At 37.6% G+C, this 13,412-nt stretch overlaps 1 protein-coding gene across 1 annotated transcript in view; it reads left to right on the top strand.

Moving 5' to 3' along the window:
* Window positions 1–10,460, top strand: part of LOC141517771 (toll-like receptor 2) — a 36,621-nt gene extending 26,161 nt beyond the window's left edge. Inside the window, 2 exon segments of the mRNA XM_074229103.1 lie at window positions 5,600–7,832; window positions 7,834–10,460. Coding sequence (XP_074085204.1) covers window positions 5,616–7,832; window positions 7,834–7,965 — 2,349 coding nt within the window. The 5' untranslated portion in view covers window positions 5,600–5,615 and the 3' untranslated portion in view covers window positions 7,966–10,460.
* Window positions 10,461–13,412: the final 2,952 nt, after the last annotated feature.

Here is a 13,412-nt window from a genome sequence, read left to right as displayed (position 1 = left end):
TCCTAATTTTTTTTTCACCCTTGTTGAACCCCAGGTTTTGATTGGTGCATGCTGGTGAAACCAAAACTTTCCAGTATTTTGGTGGTTTATGATGATTTTTGTAGTGCTTCAGGAAGACTTCTCTAATGGCTATAACAGAACTATTTTGAGACTGTGGCAAGTCAAATAGTTGAAACTTGTGGAAAATATATGGTCATGCTACCCCCCCCATCCCTGTTTTCAATGCAGACTTCCATTGTCATAATTGTTGCTACTAGTGATACACTCACTGGAATTCCTTCTTGGGTTGCAGTAGTTTTTCTCTACCTTCACTTCACTAGTATGGAGAGATTCTGAACACATTTGGAATATTGTGTTGGATTCTGGGATGACATTTTAGGAAAGACAAGTTTAAGTTGTAGTACACTCAGAGGAAGATGTTCAGAATGGTGAGAAGACAACACAATGCTAAAAAAAAAGACTGAATACTTTGGCATTAAAAGATTGGCTTAAGGAACCAGGATTGTTTAACCTGGAGAAGAGAAATTATGATAGTTATCTTGGCACGTTTCAAGGGATATTATGTGAAAATGGATTAGACACTTTCTCTGGTACAAAAATATGTTCAGGAGGGGTCAAAGAATTGGAAACTAAGAAGTTGTCCATCAATTGGAGAATGGTTGAATCAGCTATAGTGTATGAGGGTAATGGAATACTGGTGTGCCACAAGAAATGTTGAAAAAGTTGATTTTGGAGAGAGGTGGGGAAAACTGTATGATTTCTACAAAGTAAAGTGAGGAGATCCAGAAGAACTCTTTTTTTTTTTTTTTGGTCTTGGTTCCAAGGAATTTTTTAAAAAAATATTTATTTATTTATTTTGTATTTCACAATTTTTCCCCTAATCTTGCTTCCCTCCCCACCACAGAAGAACACTTTATGCAATTACTAAAATATTATAAAAATAACTTTGATAGACTTGGGAACTCAATTCAATAAATAACAATGATACCAATTAATCCATGATGAAACATAATCTGCACATCCTGAAAGAGGGGATGGGCTGCTTTGGGAAGTAATCTGTCCCTAGTTGCTGGAATTCTTCAAATGAATTCTGGATGTCTTTTTGGCACAGTGGATTGCACCAAGCCTGAAGTGAGAAAGACTCATCTTTATGAGTTCAGTTATGACCCCAGACTTTTATTAGCTGAGTGGCCCTGGGCAAGTCCCTTAAATGTGTTTGCCTCAGTTTCTCTTTTGTCAAATGGGTTGGAGAAGAAAATGGCAAATCATTCCACTATCTGTGCCAAGAAAATCCCAAATAGAAAAAAAGTGATCTGAACAGGACTGAAAAGAAAGCTCAACAATATCATTTGTCAAAGATATTGCAGAGGCGATTCTTCTTTTGAGGTACATACTAGACTAGATGACATGTGAGATCCCTCTCAACATGGAGTCTTTGATTTTGCTAGTAGTGTTACAGGAGAAATCTAATCCATCGGTAAGGTAGTGGGGAAATAAAGATTTTAAGGGGTAACCAGTCACATAGGCATTAAAATTCTAGCAATTCTAGAAACAAGACATTAAATGGAAATGTATTTTAATATAAAATGCCTGTAAAATATTTAGCATTTATTCTACTAATCAAGCCAAATACAGTCAACATTGCAGTAAGCTTGGGAAAGAAGATATACATTCATAAATTCAAAATAGATCTTGCCATTTGGGAGAAATGTGCTTTTAATTTTATTTTTTAGAAAATGTCTGCCTTGTATCATGGAAATTGCTATGTAGACAGTGGTTTGGAATGCTGTTTGTTAGCTTCCTTGCCCTGAGATATACAACCAGAAGGGAGTGAGTCTCTTCTCTTGCCTGATGATCAATGCAAAGATCAAAGTCATCCTTAAACATGAGCCAGATTAGTTCTTCTCAAAGACTGATGCCAAGTGTTATGTGTAGACCTTTTCCTCAGTCCATCTTATATTGATTCCTTCATTCATTTATTCAGCAGATGTTATAGGATTCTTTTTATATGCCTTCATTGGTATTGGTTTTGGTTTGTGTATATTGTAGTAGAAATAACAGTAAAGCACTTTGAGAACAGGTACTGTTTTTATCTTTGTACCTTCAGCTCCTTAGTGTTTGACACTCCAGAGGCACCTGGTCAATTTGGGCAACTTGATAAATGATAGGATTGAGTGGTCAACATCAGGAAGACCTGGGTTCAAATTCTATGTCCTCCACAACTTTGGGTTGGTTGCCTGTATAAAAAGGGGATAATAATAATTCTGGTGTGCACCTCATTGTCTGATTTATGATTCCCCTAAAGAAAATGTTTGTAAACATTAGCCTTTTTGGTTGTATTTTCAGATCAGCAAATGATGTAACATTCGATGCTCTAGGGCTATTTTTCTATAGCTGCCCTGTACTTTGGTGACCTCTTTTTTTCCTTCTCTCTCTCTCTCTCTCTCTCTCTCTCTCTCTCTCTCTCTCTCTCTCTCTCTCTCTCTTGTTTTTTTACAGTGGGCAGTCTTAACTTGTATAAGTAATGGAGTTATAAGTAGAGGGGTAGAGCAGTCTCAGTGCTATGTTGGAACTAGGAAGATCCTAAACTCAGCTCCTGTTTAGCTTGTGACTTTGGAGAAGTCACTTTTGTAGGTTCTATTATCATCCTGTTATACTTTTTTAAAGGTTTTTGCAAGGCAAATGGGGTTAAGTGGCTTGCCCAAGGCCACACAGCTAGGTAATTATTAAGTGTCTGAGGCTGGACTTGAACTCAGGTCCTCCTGACTCCATGGCCAGTGCTCTATCCACTGTACCACCTAGCTGCCCCCATCTGGTTACACTTTTGAGGAAACTTAGATAAACAGATGCTAAGTGACTTACCCACTAAGTGTTTGAGACCACAATTATTAATTTTTCCTGACTCCAGCCCCAATGCTCTACCAATCTACTGTCACCTAGCTACCCCTGAACAGCTTAATATTTATCTGCCTCACATTCTTTCCCTATGCCCTTTATAATCTACTTCCAGACTTGCCAAAATCTGAGTGGGGTATAGCTTTTTATTAATAAAATTAAAGACAAACTATGCATTTATAAAGATTCATTTGTCACTGTCAAATTTGTTTTTAAAAAATCCATTCCCCAATTGATAAATGGGGGACATGCATTTGGATATGCAAAGGCAAGTTACAGATGAAGAGATCAAAGCGGTCCACAGTCATATGAAAAATTTCTCTAAATCATGACTTATTAGAGAAGTACAAATTAAAGCATCTCTGAGGTACCACCTCACATCTCTCAGATTGGTCAATATGATCAGAAAGGACAATGATCATTGTTGTAGGGGTTGTGGGAAATCTGGGACACTAATACATTGTTGTTGGAGCTGTCAATTCATCCAACCTTTCTGGAGAGCAATTTGTAATTAAGTCCGAAGGGCAACAGGAATGTGCATACCCTTTGATCCAGCAATACCACTACTGGGTCTATACCCTGAAGAGATAATGAAGAAGGGTAAAAACATCACTTGTACAAAAATATTCATAGTAGCCCTGTTTGTGGTGGCAAAAAATTGGAAATGAAGTAAATGTCCTTCAATTGGGGAATGGCTTAGCAAACTGTGGTATATGTATGTCGTGGAACACTACTGTTCCATTAGAAACCAGGAGGGACGGGATTTCAGGGAAGTCTGGAAGGATTTGCATGAACTGATGCTGAGTGAGATGAACAGAACCAGAAAAACATTGTACACTCTAACAGCAACATGGGGACAATGATCAACCTTGAAGGACTTGCTCCATCAGTGCAACATCAGGGACAATTTGGGGTTGTCTGCAATGGAGAATACCATAGTTTGAACAAAGAACAAGGACTATTACTTTTAATTTAGGAAAAAACCCTGATATCTTATTGTCTGATCTTGATATCTCTTATACTTTATGTTTCTTTCTTAAGGATATGATTTCTCTCTCATCATATTCAATTTGGATCAATTTATACCATGAAAACAATGTAAAGACTAGCAAATTGCGTTCTGTGGGGGGTGGGGGGAGGGAAGTAAGATTAGGGGAAAATTGCAAAACTCAAAATAAATAAAATCTTTAAAGAAAAAAAGATTCATTTGTTGTTTAGTGGTTTCAGTCATATCTAGCTCTTCATGACTCCATTTTGGTTTTGGTTTTTAATTTTCACAAAGATACTAGAGTGGTTTGTCATGTCCTTCTTGAGCTATTTGATAGATGAGGAAACTTGAGGCAAACAGGGTTAAATGACATGCCCAGGGTCACACAGCTATTAAGTGTCTGAGACCAAATGTGAACTCAGAAAGGTAAATTTTACTGACTCTTGGTCCAGCACTGTGCCGCTTAGTTGCCCTTATAATAATTTTTTTAGTCTTTTTTTTTTTTGCAAGGCAATGGGTTTAAGTGGCTTGCCCAAGGCCACACAGCTAGGTAATAACTCAGGTACTCCTGACTCCAGGGCCGGTGCTCTATCCACTGCACCACCTAGCCGCCCCAATAATGTTTTGTTAATTGAAATTTCTTTAAAAAAAAAGACTAGGTACTGTGGCATATAAAGATTCAAAATCTTTGTGACATCCAAAGAAGTTTTTATAACCCAGGCCCCTCCTACCTTTCCAGTCATCTTACAGCATCTTACTCCCCACCATGTGCTACTTAGTCTAGTGACATTGGCCTCCTTAAGGTTCAGAGAACATCTTTCTACTTCGGGCATCTTTTCTGGCTCTCACTCACACCTCCTCATCTCTGCCTTTTGATTTCTCTAGCTTCCTTCGAGTCCCAACTCAAATCCCATTTTCTTCAGAGGAGCCTTTTCCAAACACTCTTCATTCAGCTGCCTTCCCTCTTTCCATTATTTCTTATTTATTCTGTATCATAGGTTGTACATCTTTGCTTGTTGAAGAGCTCCTTGAGGGAAGGCATTGTGTTTTACTTCTATTTCCTGGGTACTTCGTACAGAGCAGATGCTTAAGGACTATTCATTGACTGACTATAGTAAAAAACAAAACCCTTATCTTCTAATTGGGGGAGCAACATGTACCTAAGTAAAAATAATCTAATATTGAGGTAAGGAGGATACCACTAACAGCCAGAGAGTTTCTTATAAAAACACTGGCAGATGGGCAGCCCATTCATTATTTTACTCATTTTTTACCATTGGGGAAATTGGATCTCCGAGTGAAGTGATTCCCCCCATGGTCATTTGGCTAGTGAGTATAAGAGATATAAGTATAAGAGTATAAGAACTTTCTCCCTGCATGCCAAAGATTGCTGCTACACCTATACTATACAAATCCAAAAGCATGAAGATGCTGGGGGAACTCCTGGCAAATCAAAACTAGACTATGATGTAGTTTGGATGAGTCTTTGGAAGTTAGTTGACAGAGACAGATGTTAACATTTATATTACACTTCAAAATGGGCAAAGGGCTTGATAAACATCATATGATCTTTACAAGCATCTCAAAGGGAAGTATCAGAGAGGTAAGAACAAGCTTAGAACCATTACTATATTGATGTGATGTTCTAGGATTAGCCTTGGTGAATGCTGTATCAGGGTAAACAGAGTCACTCATCCAGATCTCTTTCTTTTTCAGGCTGAGCTCCTGAACAATGAGACATGCCAGATGGACTGTGTGGATCCTGTGGACCATAATCAGTCTCTCAGAAGATGCTCCTTACCAGACTTCCATGTCATGTGATCCTGGTGGTGTCTGTGATGGCCATTCCAGGCATATGGGCACCATTCCTTCAGGTCTGACTGAGACTGTGAAACAGTTGGACCTGTCCTCCAATAGGATCTCTCATATCAGAGAAACAGACCTTCAGATCTGTGTCAACCTGGAAGTTCTGTTGTTGCAAGAAAATGAAATTCATGAAATAGACTCAAATTCCTTTCAGTCTCTGGGAAATCTGAAACATCTGGACTTGTCCCACAATAACTTGCCTTACTTGTTACCCTCCTGGTTTGATTCCCTCTCTTCCTTGCAGGTTCTATACTTACAGGACAATCCCTACCCACACCTTGGAAAAAGCCCTCTTTTTTCTCATCTCCCCAATTTGAGGGTTCTTAAATTGGGGAACAATAACCTCTTCTCAGAACTTCAAAAACAAGACTTTGAAGGAGTGAGTATGTTGGAGGACCTTGAGATTGAGGCAGATTATCTGCAGAAATATGAGCCAGGAAGTCTGAAGTCTATTCACAACATAAACCAACTGGCTCTCAGCATCAAGAAGCCAATTTTACTATCTCTTATCATAATTGATCTTGCTAGGTCTTTGCAATGTTTGGAACTGAGAAATACTGATCTGAAAAATTTTGTTTTTTCACTGTCTTCTGATTTTCCCAACCCACTTATTAAGAAAATTACATTTAGAGAGGTGCAATTGATGGATAAAATTTTTATTCAAATTCTTAAAAAAATATATTTTGCTCCTGAGTTGTTGGAGATTGTGTTTGAGGATTGTAAACTTAAGGCAACTAGAGCCTGGAAAGAGAAAATCTTTAGTAGAATTGAATATCAATGGAAAGTTGAAACAATCATTATAAGGAGGCTAGAGAATGAAAATTTTTTTTTACTTTATGACCTGAGCTCTGTGTATTCATTATTAAGAGGAATCAAGAGAATGACTCTCACAAGTAGCAAAGTTTTCCTTGTCTCTTGTGATCTCTCAAAAAATTTGAGTTCCCTAGAGTATTTTGATCTCAGTGACAATTTGTTGAGTGAAAATGTTCTAGAAAGTTCAGCTTGTGAGGGTGGTTGGCCCAGTCTGAAGACTTTAAATCTCAGTCAAAATAAATTCTCATCTCTGAAAAGAGTAGGGGAACTCTTGTCAACTGTGAAAACCTTGACCCACCTTGATATTAGTAAGAATAGCTTTGACTCTGTTCCTGAAAATTGTCAGTGGCCAAGGAAGTTGAAATATTTGAACGTCTCCAGCACAAAAATCTATAGAGTAACTTCATGTATTCCCCAGACCCTGGAGATCTTAGATATCAGTAATAACCAGCTCAGTGATTTTACCTTGCATCTGCCACACCTGAAAGAGCTTTATCTTTCCAGAAATAAGTTAAAGACCCTACCAGATGCTGCCAATCTACCCCACTTGATGGCAATGCGTATCAATCAGAACACAGTGCTTTCTTTCTCTAAGGCACAACTTGAATCCTTTCATTCATTGGAAAGTTTGGCAGCAGGAGGCAACAACTTCATTTGTTCTTGTGAATTTCTGACTTTTGTCCACAGTGAACAAGCCCTGCTGGCTAAAGTCCTGACAGATTGGCCAGAAAGCTACCTCTGTGATTCTCCATTCCAGATGAGGGGCCAGCAAGTTCAGAATGTTCGACTTTCCTACTCGGAATGTTACCAAGCTCAGCTGGTGGCCACCATCTGCTCTGTCCTTTTCCTGCTGGCCTTGCTGGCTGGGGTTCTGTGCTACCACTTTCATGGCATCTGGTACATGAAAATGATGTGGGCCTGGCTCCAGGCCAAGAGAAAGCCCAGGAAAAAGATCACCGGGGAGATCTGTTATGATGCCTTTGTTTCCTACAGTGAAGAAGACTCTAACTGGGTGGAGAACTTCATGGTCCAGGAACTGGAGAATTTTGATCCTCCTTTCCGACTGTGTCTGCACAAGCGTGACTTTGTCCCTGGCAAGTGGATCATTGACAATATCATTGACTCTATTGAGAAGAGTCACAAAACACTCTTTGTACTTTCAGAAAGTTTTGTCAAGAGTGAATGGTGTAAATATGAGCTGGATTTTTCCCATTTTCTCTTTGATGAGAACAATGATGCAGTTATTCTGATCCTTCTGGAGCCCATTGAGAAAAAAGGCCATTCCCCAGAGGTTCTGCAAACTTCGGAAGATCATGAACACTAAGACCTACCTGGAATGGCCCAGGAATGAAGCTCAGCAGGAAGAGTTTTGGTTCAATTTGAGAGTTGCTATAAAGGCATAGACTCATTCAATGGACTCAAAATTTATCTTTTTCATTCCTAAGGTGTAGGAAATCATAGTATATTTATTTTCCATATTTTTTCTCAACAAAGAACAGATTCTCCCCAAAATCTAAGAGTCTCCTTAATTGCTTTTACAATTTATGGAGTTACATTAGAACTTCTAGTCTACAGAGACCTAAGGGAGTTTTGTGTTTACTTTGTAGGATTGCTTATTCATATCCAGGTAGAGTATTATTTCTGGGACTCTCTGGGTCCCATGATATTCTGATATGAATTATTGTTGTTATTATTATTATTATTATAGTCCAGACCATTTTCCTAAGCTAGTTTTGGTCTACTGCCAAGAATCTAGGGTTATTACATGAAGAAAAAAATAGAATTTTGCTCTTTATCCACTATTTTGTGAAGATGAGTCTCAAACTCACCTGATTTAAGTTACAAGATGACTTTTCTTCCTAAATGTCACAAGGAATATCACAAAAATTACCTCTCTCCCTCTCACTTCAGAGTTTCCTGATCCTCCCTGACATAAAGAAACCAGGTGGCTTAATCCCTGCATCTGATTTTTCACTCCCTACATACTGTATATTAATTATGTAGGATGTCTTGTCTCTTGGGCTACAGAAAGACTGGGACTTAATTTGTTTCTGCAACCTCATGTCTAGCTAAATATATTATTTGTCTGGATGATACTCAGTTTCTTTATTTCATCATAACATTGTTATTGAGTAATAGCCAGAAGGGAATAATGAGAGCTTTTGTGGAACAACAGAACCTTCATTACAAAAAGCTCCTAAAGAACAGGAAGCTAAGATTTTCTGCCCAGAGACTTTCTTAGTGAAAGAATACTCATCCTGGGATCCTGGCCCCCTGATGAAGATTATCAAAGGGGTTCACTCTAGGAAGCAAATGATCACCCCCTTAGGGAAGTTTTTAAGGGCCTGGAAAGAGGGGGAAACTTTTCATTCAGAAGAGAATGACAAAAAAATTAGAACTTTCCAATTATGTAAAGATTAGTCTAAAAAAATAAAAAAAAATTCAGATAGGTAACTGATCTTGCCTGAAGAAGAGACCTTTGATTGTGCTTCTTCACAAGAATTATACATTGAGGTAAATATAACAATGGTATTGTTGAGTTGCTATCTCTAATGGGATTTATCTTTTATTTTGCTAATATGTTCTGGCACCGACTCTATATATTCTGCATTATTTCTTCCCAATTATTATTTTTTGCTTTTTAATATTAATTTTTAAATTTTCTTTTCCAAATTCTCTCCCTCCCTCCAGGACTTTACCTACACAATGAGAAGGCAAGTAATATGAAACCCATTATATATGTGAAATCATGTAAAATCTTTTTATATTAATTAAATTATAAGAAAAAATGCAAAAAAGAGTAAAGTAAAAAAAGCATGCTTCAATCTGCACTCAGAGTCAAGCAGTTCTATCTCTGGAAGTGTATATCATTTTGCATCATGAGTTCTTTTGGAATTGTCCTGGATCATTGTATTAATGAGAGTACCTAGGTCTTTCAAAGTTGATTATAGTTATAATATTGGTATATTGTATACAATGTTGTTCTGTTATGCTTACTTTCCTTTGTATCTGTTTAAATAAGTCTTCCCAGGGTTTTCTGTAACCATTTCCTTCACTATTTCATAAGCAAAAAGTATTTCTTAAGCAAAAATTATTTCAACATAATCATGTAATACAACATCCTCAGTCATTCCTAAATTAAAGGCCATCCCCTCAATTTCCAGTTCTTTGCAAAATTGTTGCTATAAATATTTTTGAACAAATAGATCTTTTGGGGGCAGCTAGGTGGCACAGTGGATAGAGAACTGACCCTGGAGTCAGGGGACCTGAGTTCAAATTCAACCTCAGACATTTAATGATTGCCTTAGCTGTGTGACCTTGGGCAAGTCACTTAACCCTATTGCCTTGCAAAAACAAACAAAACAAAACCAAAAACCCAAATCGATCTTTTTTTTTCCTAGAGTTTTTTAGGGCTACAGACATAATAGTTGCAAATTGTTCTCCAGAATTGTTGGACCAATTCAGAACTCCACTGTATTAGCATACATAATTTTTCTTATCACCTCCAAAATTTGACATGTTTTTTGTTATTAGTCAGTCTGATAGTAGGTGTGAAGTGGTCCCTCAGAGTTGTTTAAATTTGTATTTCTCTAAACATTAGTGACTTAAGAATATTTTTCATATGACTATTTTTAAAGAAATGCAGTTTAATTTTATTGAGATTCTTATGTTTACCTTTTTGAACATGCCATTTTTTTGTTTTGTTTTTTGCAAGGCAATGGAGTTAAGTGACTTGCCCAAGGTCACACAATTAGGTAATTATTAAGTGTCTGAGGCCAGATTTAAACTCAGGTCTTCCTGACTCCAGGACTGGCATCTATCCCTGCACCACTTAGCTTCCCCATTTTTACCTTTTTATACTCCTCTCTAGTCTAGTGTTTAAAAGTCAAGTTTTCTATTCAGCTCTAGTCTTCTCATAAAGAATGTTTGAAAGTTTTCTATTTCATTAAATATTCATTTTTTCCTGGGAAGATGATACTTGGTTGTAATCATAGCTCATTTTCTGTTTTTTTTTTATATGGAAATCATTAAACTTTGTATGATTCTGATTGTGGCTCCACAGTATTTGAATTGGTTCTTGCTGGTTGTTTTACTCCTTGACCTGCGGGCTCTGAAATTTGACTGTAATAGTCCTGGGAATTTTCATTTGGGGATATCTTTCAGGAAGGGATTGGTGAATTCTTTCAGTTTCTAATTTGCTCTCTGGATCTAGTTTTTCTTGAAATATGATATCTTGATCTTTCTTTGACAGTGGATTTTAGGTCACACAGATAATTATTAAGTGTCACACAGCTAATAAGTGCCTGAGTTTAGATTTGAACTCAGGTCTTCCTGACTCCAGGGCTAATGCTTTATTCATTGAGATCTAGCAATTCTTTTTTTTAATTTTTTTTTTTTTTTTTTTTTTTTTAGGATTTTGTAAGGCAAATTGGGTTAAGTGGCTTGCCCAAGGCCACATGGCTAGGTAATTATTAAGTGTCTGAGGCTGGATTTGAACCCAGGTACTCCTGACTCCAAGGCCGGTGCTTTATCCACTACACCACCTACCCACCTCAGATCTAGAAATTCTTAAATTAAATCTTTTATTGATCTATTTTCTAGATTAGTTGTCTTCCCAGTGAGATATTTCATGTTCTTTTTTCTTCTTTTGACTTTTTTATTTTCTTGATTGCTCATGAAGTCATTAGCATCTACTTGCTCAGTTCTAATTTCAAAGAATTATTTTCTTCAGTGAGATTTTGTTCCTCTTCTTCCATTCAGATAATTCTACTTTTTTCCTTTTTACTGAATTTTACAATTTCCCCCAGTCTTGCTTTTCTCCCTCTATCTCCCCCCAGAAGGCAATCTGATAGTCTTTACATTTTTTTCCATGCTATACATTGATCAAAATTGAATGTGTTGAGAGAAAAACTGTAGCCTAAAGGAAAAAATAAAATAAAAAAGATAGCAAAATTACATAAAAGATAACTTTAAAAAAATTAAAGGTAATGCCTTTGGTCTTTGTTTAAACTCCATAATTCTTTCTTTGGATACAGATAGTATTCTCTATCACAGCCTAAACTTGTCCCTGATTGTTGCACTGATGAAATGAGCAAGTCCATTAAGGTTGATCATCACCCCCGTGTTGCTGTTAGGGTGTATAGTGTTCTTCTGGTTCTGCCATTTCACTCAGCATCAGTTCATGCAAATCTCTCCAGGCCTCCCTGAATTTCCATCCCTCCTGGTTTCTAATAGAACAATAGTGTTCCATGACATACATATACCAGAATTTGTTCAGCCATCCCCCAATTGATGGACATTCACTCAGTTTCCAATTTTTTTTTGCCACCACAAACAGAGCTGCTATGAATATTTTTGTACAAGTGATGTTTTTCACCCTTTTTCGTGATCTCTTCAGGGTATACACCCAGTAGCTGGATCAAAGGGTATGCACATTTTTATTGCCCTTTGGGCTTAATTCCAAATTGCTCTCTAGAAAGGTTGGATGAGTTCACAGCTCCACCAACACTGTATTAATATCCCAGATTTCCCACCACCCTTCCAACATTGATCATTGTCCCTTCTGGGACAATTCTACTTTTTAAGGAATTCTTTGGTGAATTTATTTATCCTTTTTTCCAATCCCACTTTTTGTTTTAGGTTTTTGCAAGGCAATGGGGTTAAGTGGCTTGCCCAAGGCCACACAGCTAGGTAATCATTAAGTGTCTGAGGCCCACTTGAACTCAGGTACTCCTGACTCCAAGGCCAGTGCTCTATCCACTGTGCCACCTAGACACCCCCCAATCCCACTTTTTAAGGCATTATTTCTTTGTTTTCCTTTATGTGTGTTTCCTTTACCAAGCTGTTAATCCTTTTTCCTAATTTTCTTGTACCGCTTTCATTTCTTTCTCCAATTTTTTCCTCTATCACCCATCTCTTTTAAAAAAACTTCCAACTTTTTCTTTTTTTTTAGATTTTTGCAAGGCAAATGGGCTTAAGTGGCTTGCCCAAGGCCACACAGTTTAGGTAATCATTAAGTGTCTGAGGTCAGATTTGAACTCAGGTACTTGCTAGTCCATTACTCTTTGCCTTGGAACTAAGACCAGGGTCCCCACTCCCTTGTCATTGATTCCTAGTACTCCTCTCTACCATGAAACTGTGACTCAAAATTGTATAGACAACAGACTCACCAATCAGTGCTGTGTTATGTCTTCTGTAGTCTCTTTTTGACCAATTGTCTGACCCCTTTATTATCTCTGGACTCAAAAGTTGCTACTGCTTCTGCTCTGGTGGCTGCCTTCAAGGCCCACTGCTTCTGTGCTCTCCCATTCCAGTTTGTCGTCCACCCTAGTGACAAAAACTTTTTCCTTCTGACCTCCTTATTTATCTAAAGTTGGAAAAACTGTCTCATCCTGATCTTTTGTTGATCCTGCCACTCAAAACTTTGATTCAAGGTTTTATTTTAAAGTTGTTTGGTGGCAAATGTTGGGGGAGTTAAGTTGTGTTGCCTCTAATGCATCAATTTGGTTCTGTCCCTTCTGCTTCTCCCATTTATACCCCTCTTTATTAACATACCACCTGCTCCTGATCCCACTCTTGTCTCTTCTTCCTTTGCAAGAATGACTTGTTCCAAACATTTAGTAGCCATCTAAGGGTAGGAATAGCTACTACTAAGAAATTCAAAAGAAGGGAAATGAGTTGTGAAAGATTTTTGAGTTCATCTCTTCTCCCAAATACAAATTCCTTAATTCTCTGAAATCTAATAATTGTTGAATATTAGACATTACACTTCTGATACATCTAGCCACCGTCTATGAAAAGTCTACAAGAAGAAACTCAGCACTACTCAGTGCTGACAGCCCCTGTTCCT

This window comes from Macrotis lagotis, chromosome 3 (assembly GCF_037893015.1).
Source record: "Macrotis lagotis isolate mMagLag1 chromosome 3, bilby.v1.9.chrom.fasta, whole genome shotgun sequence".
Classification (NCBI taxonomy): domain Eukaryota; kingdom Metazoa; phylum Chordata; class Mammalia; order Peramelemorphia; family Peramelidae; genus Macrotis; species Macrotis lagotis.
This window is presented reverse-complemented; position numbering and strand designations above follow the sequence as displayed.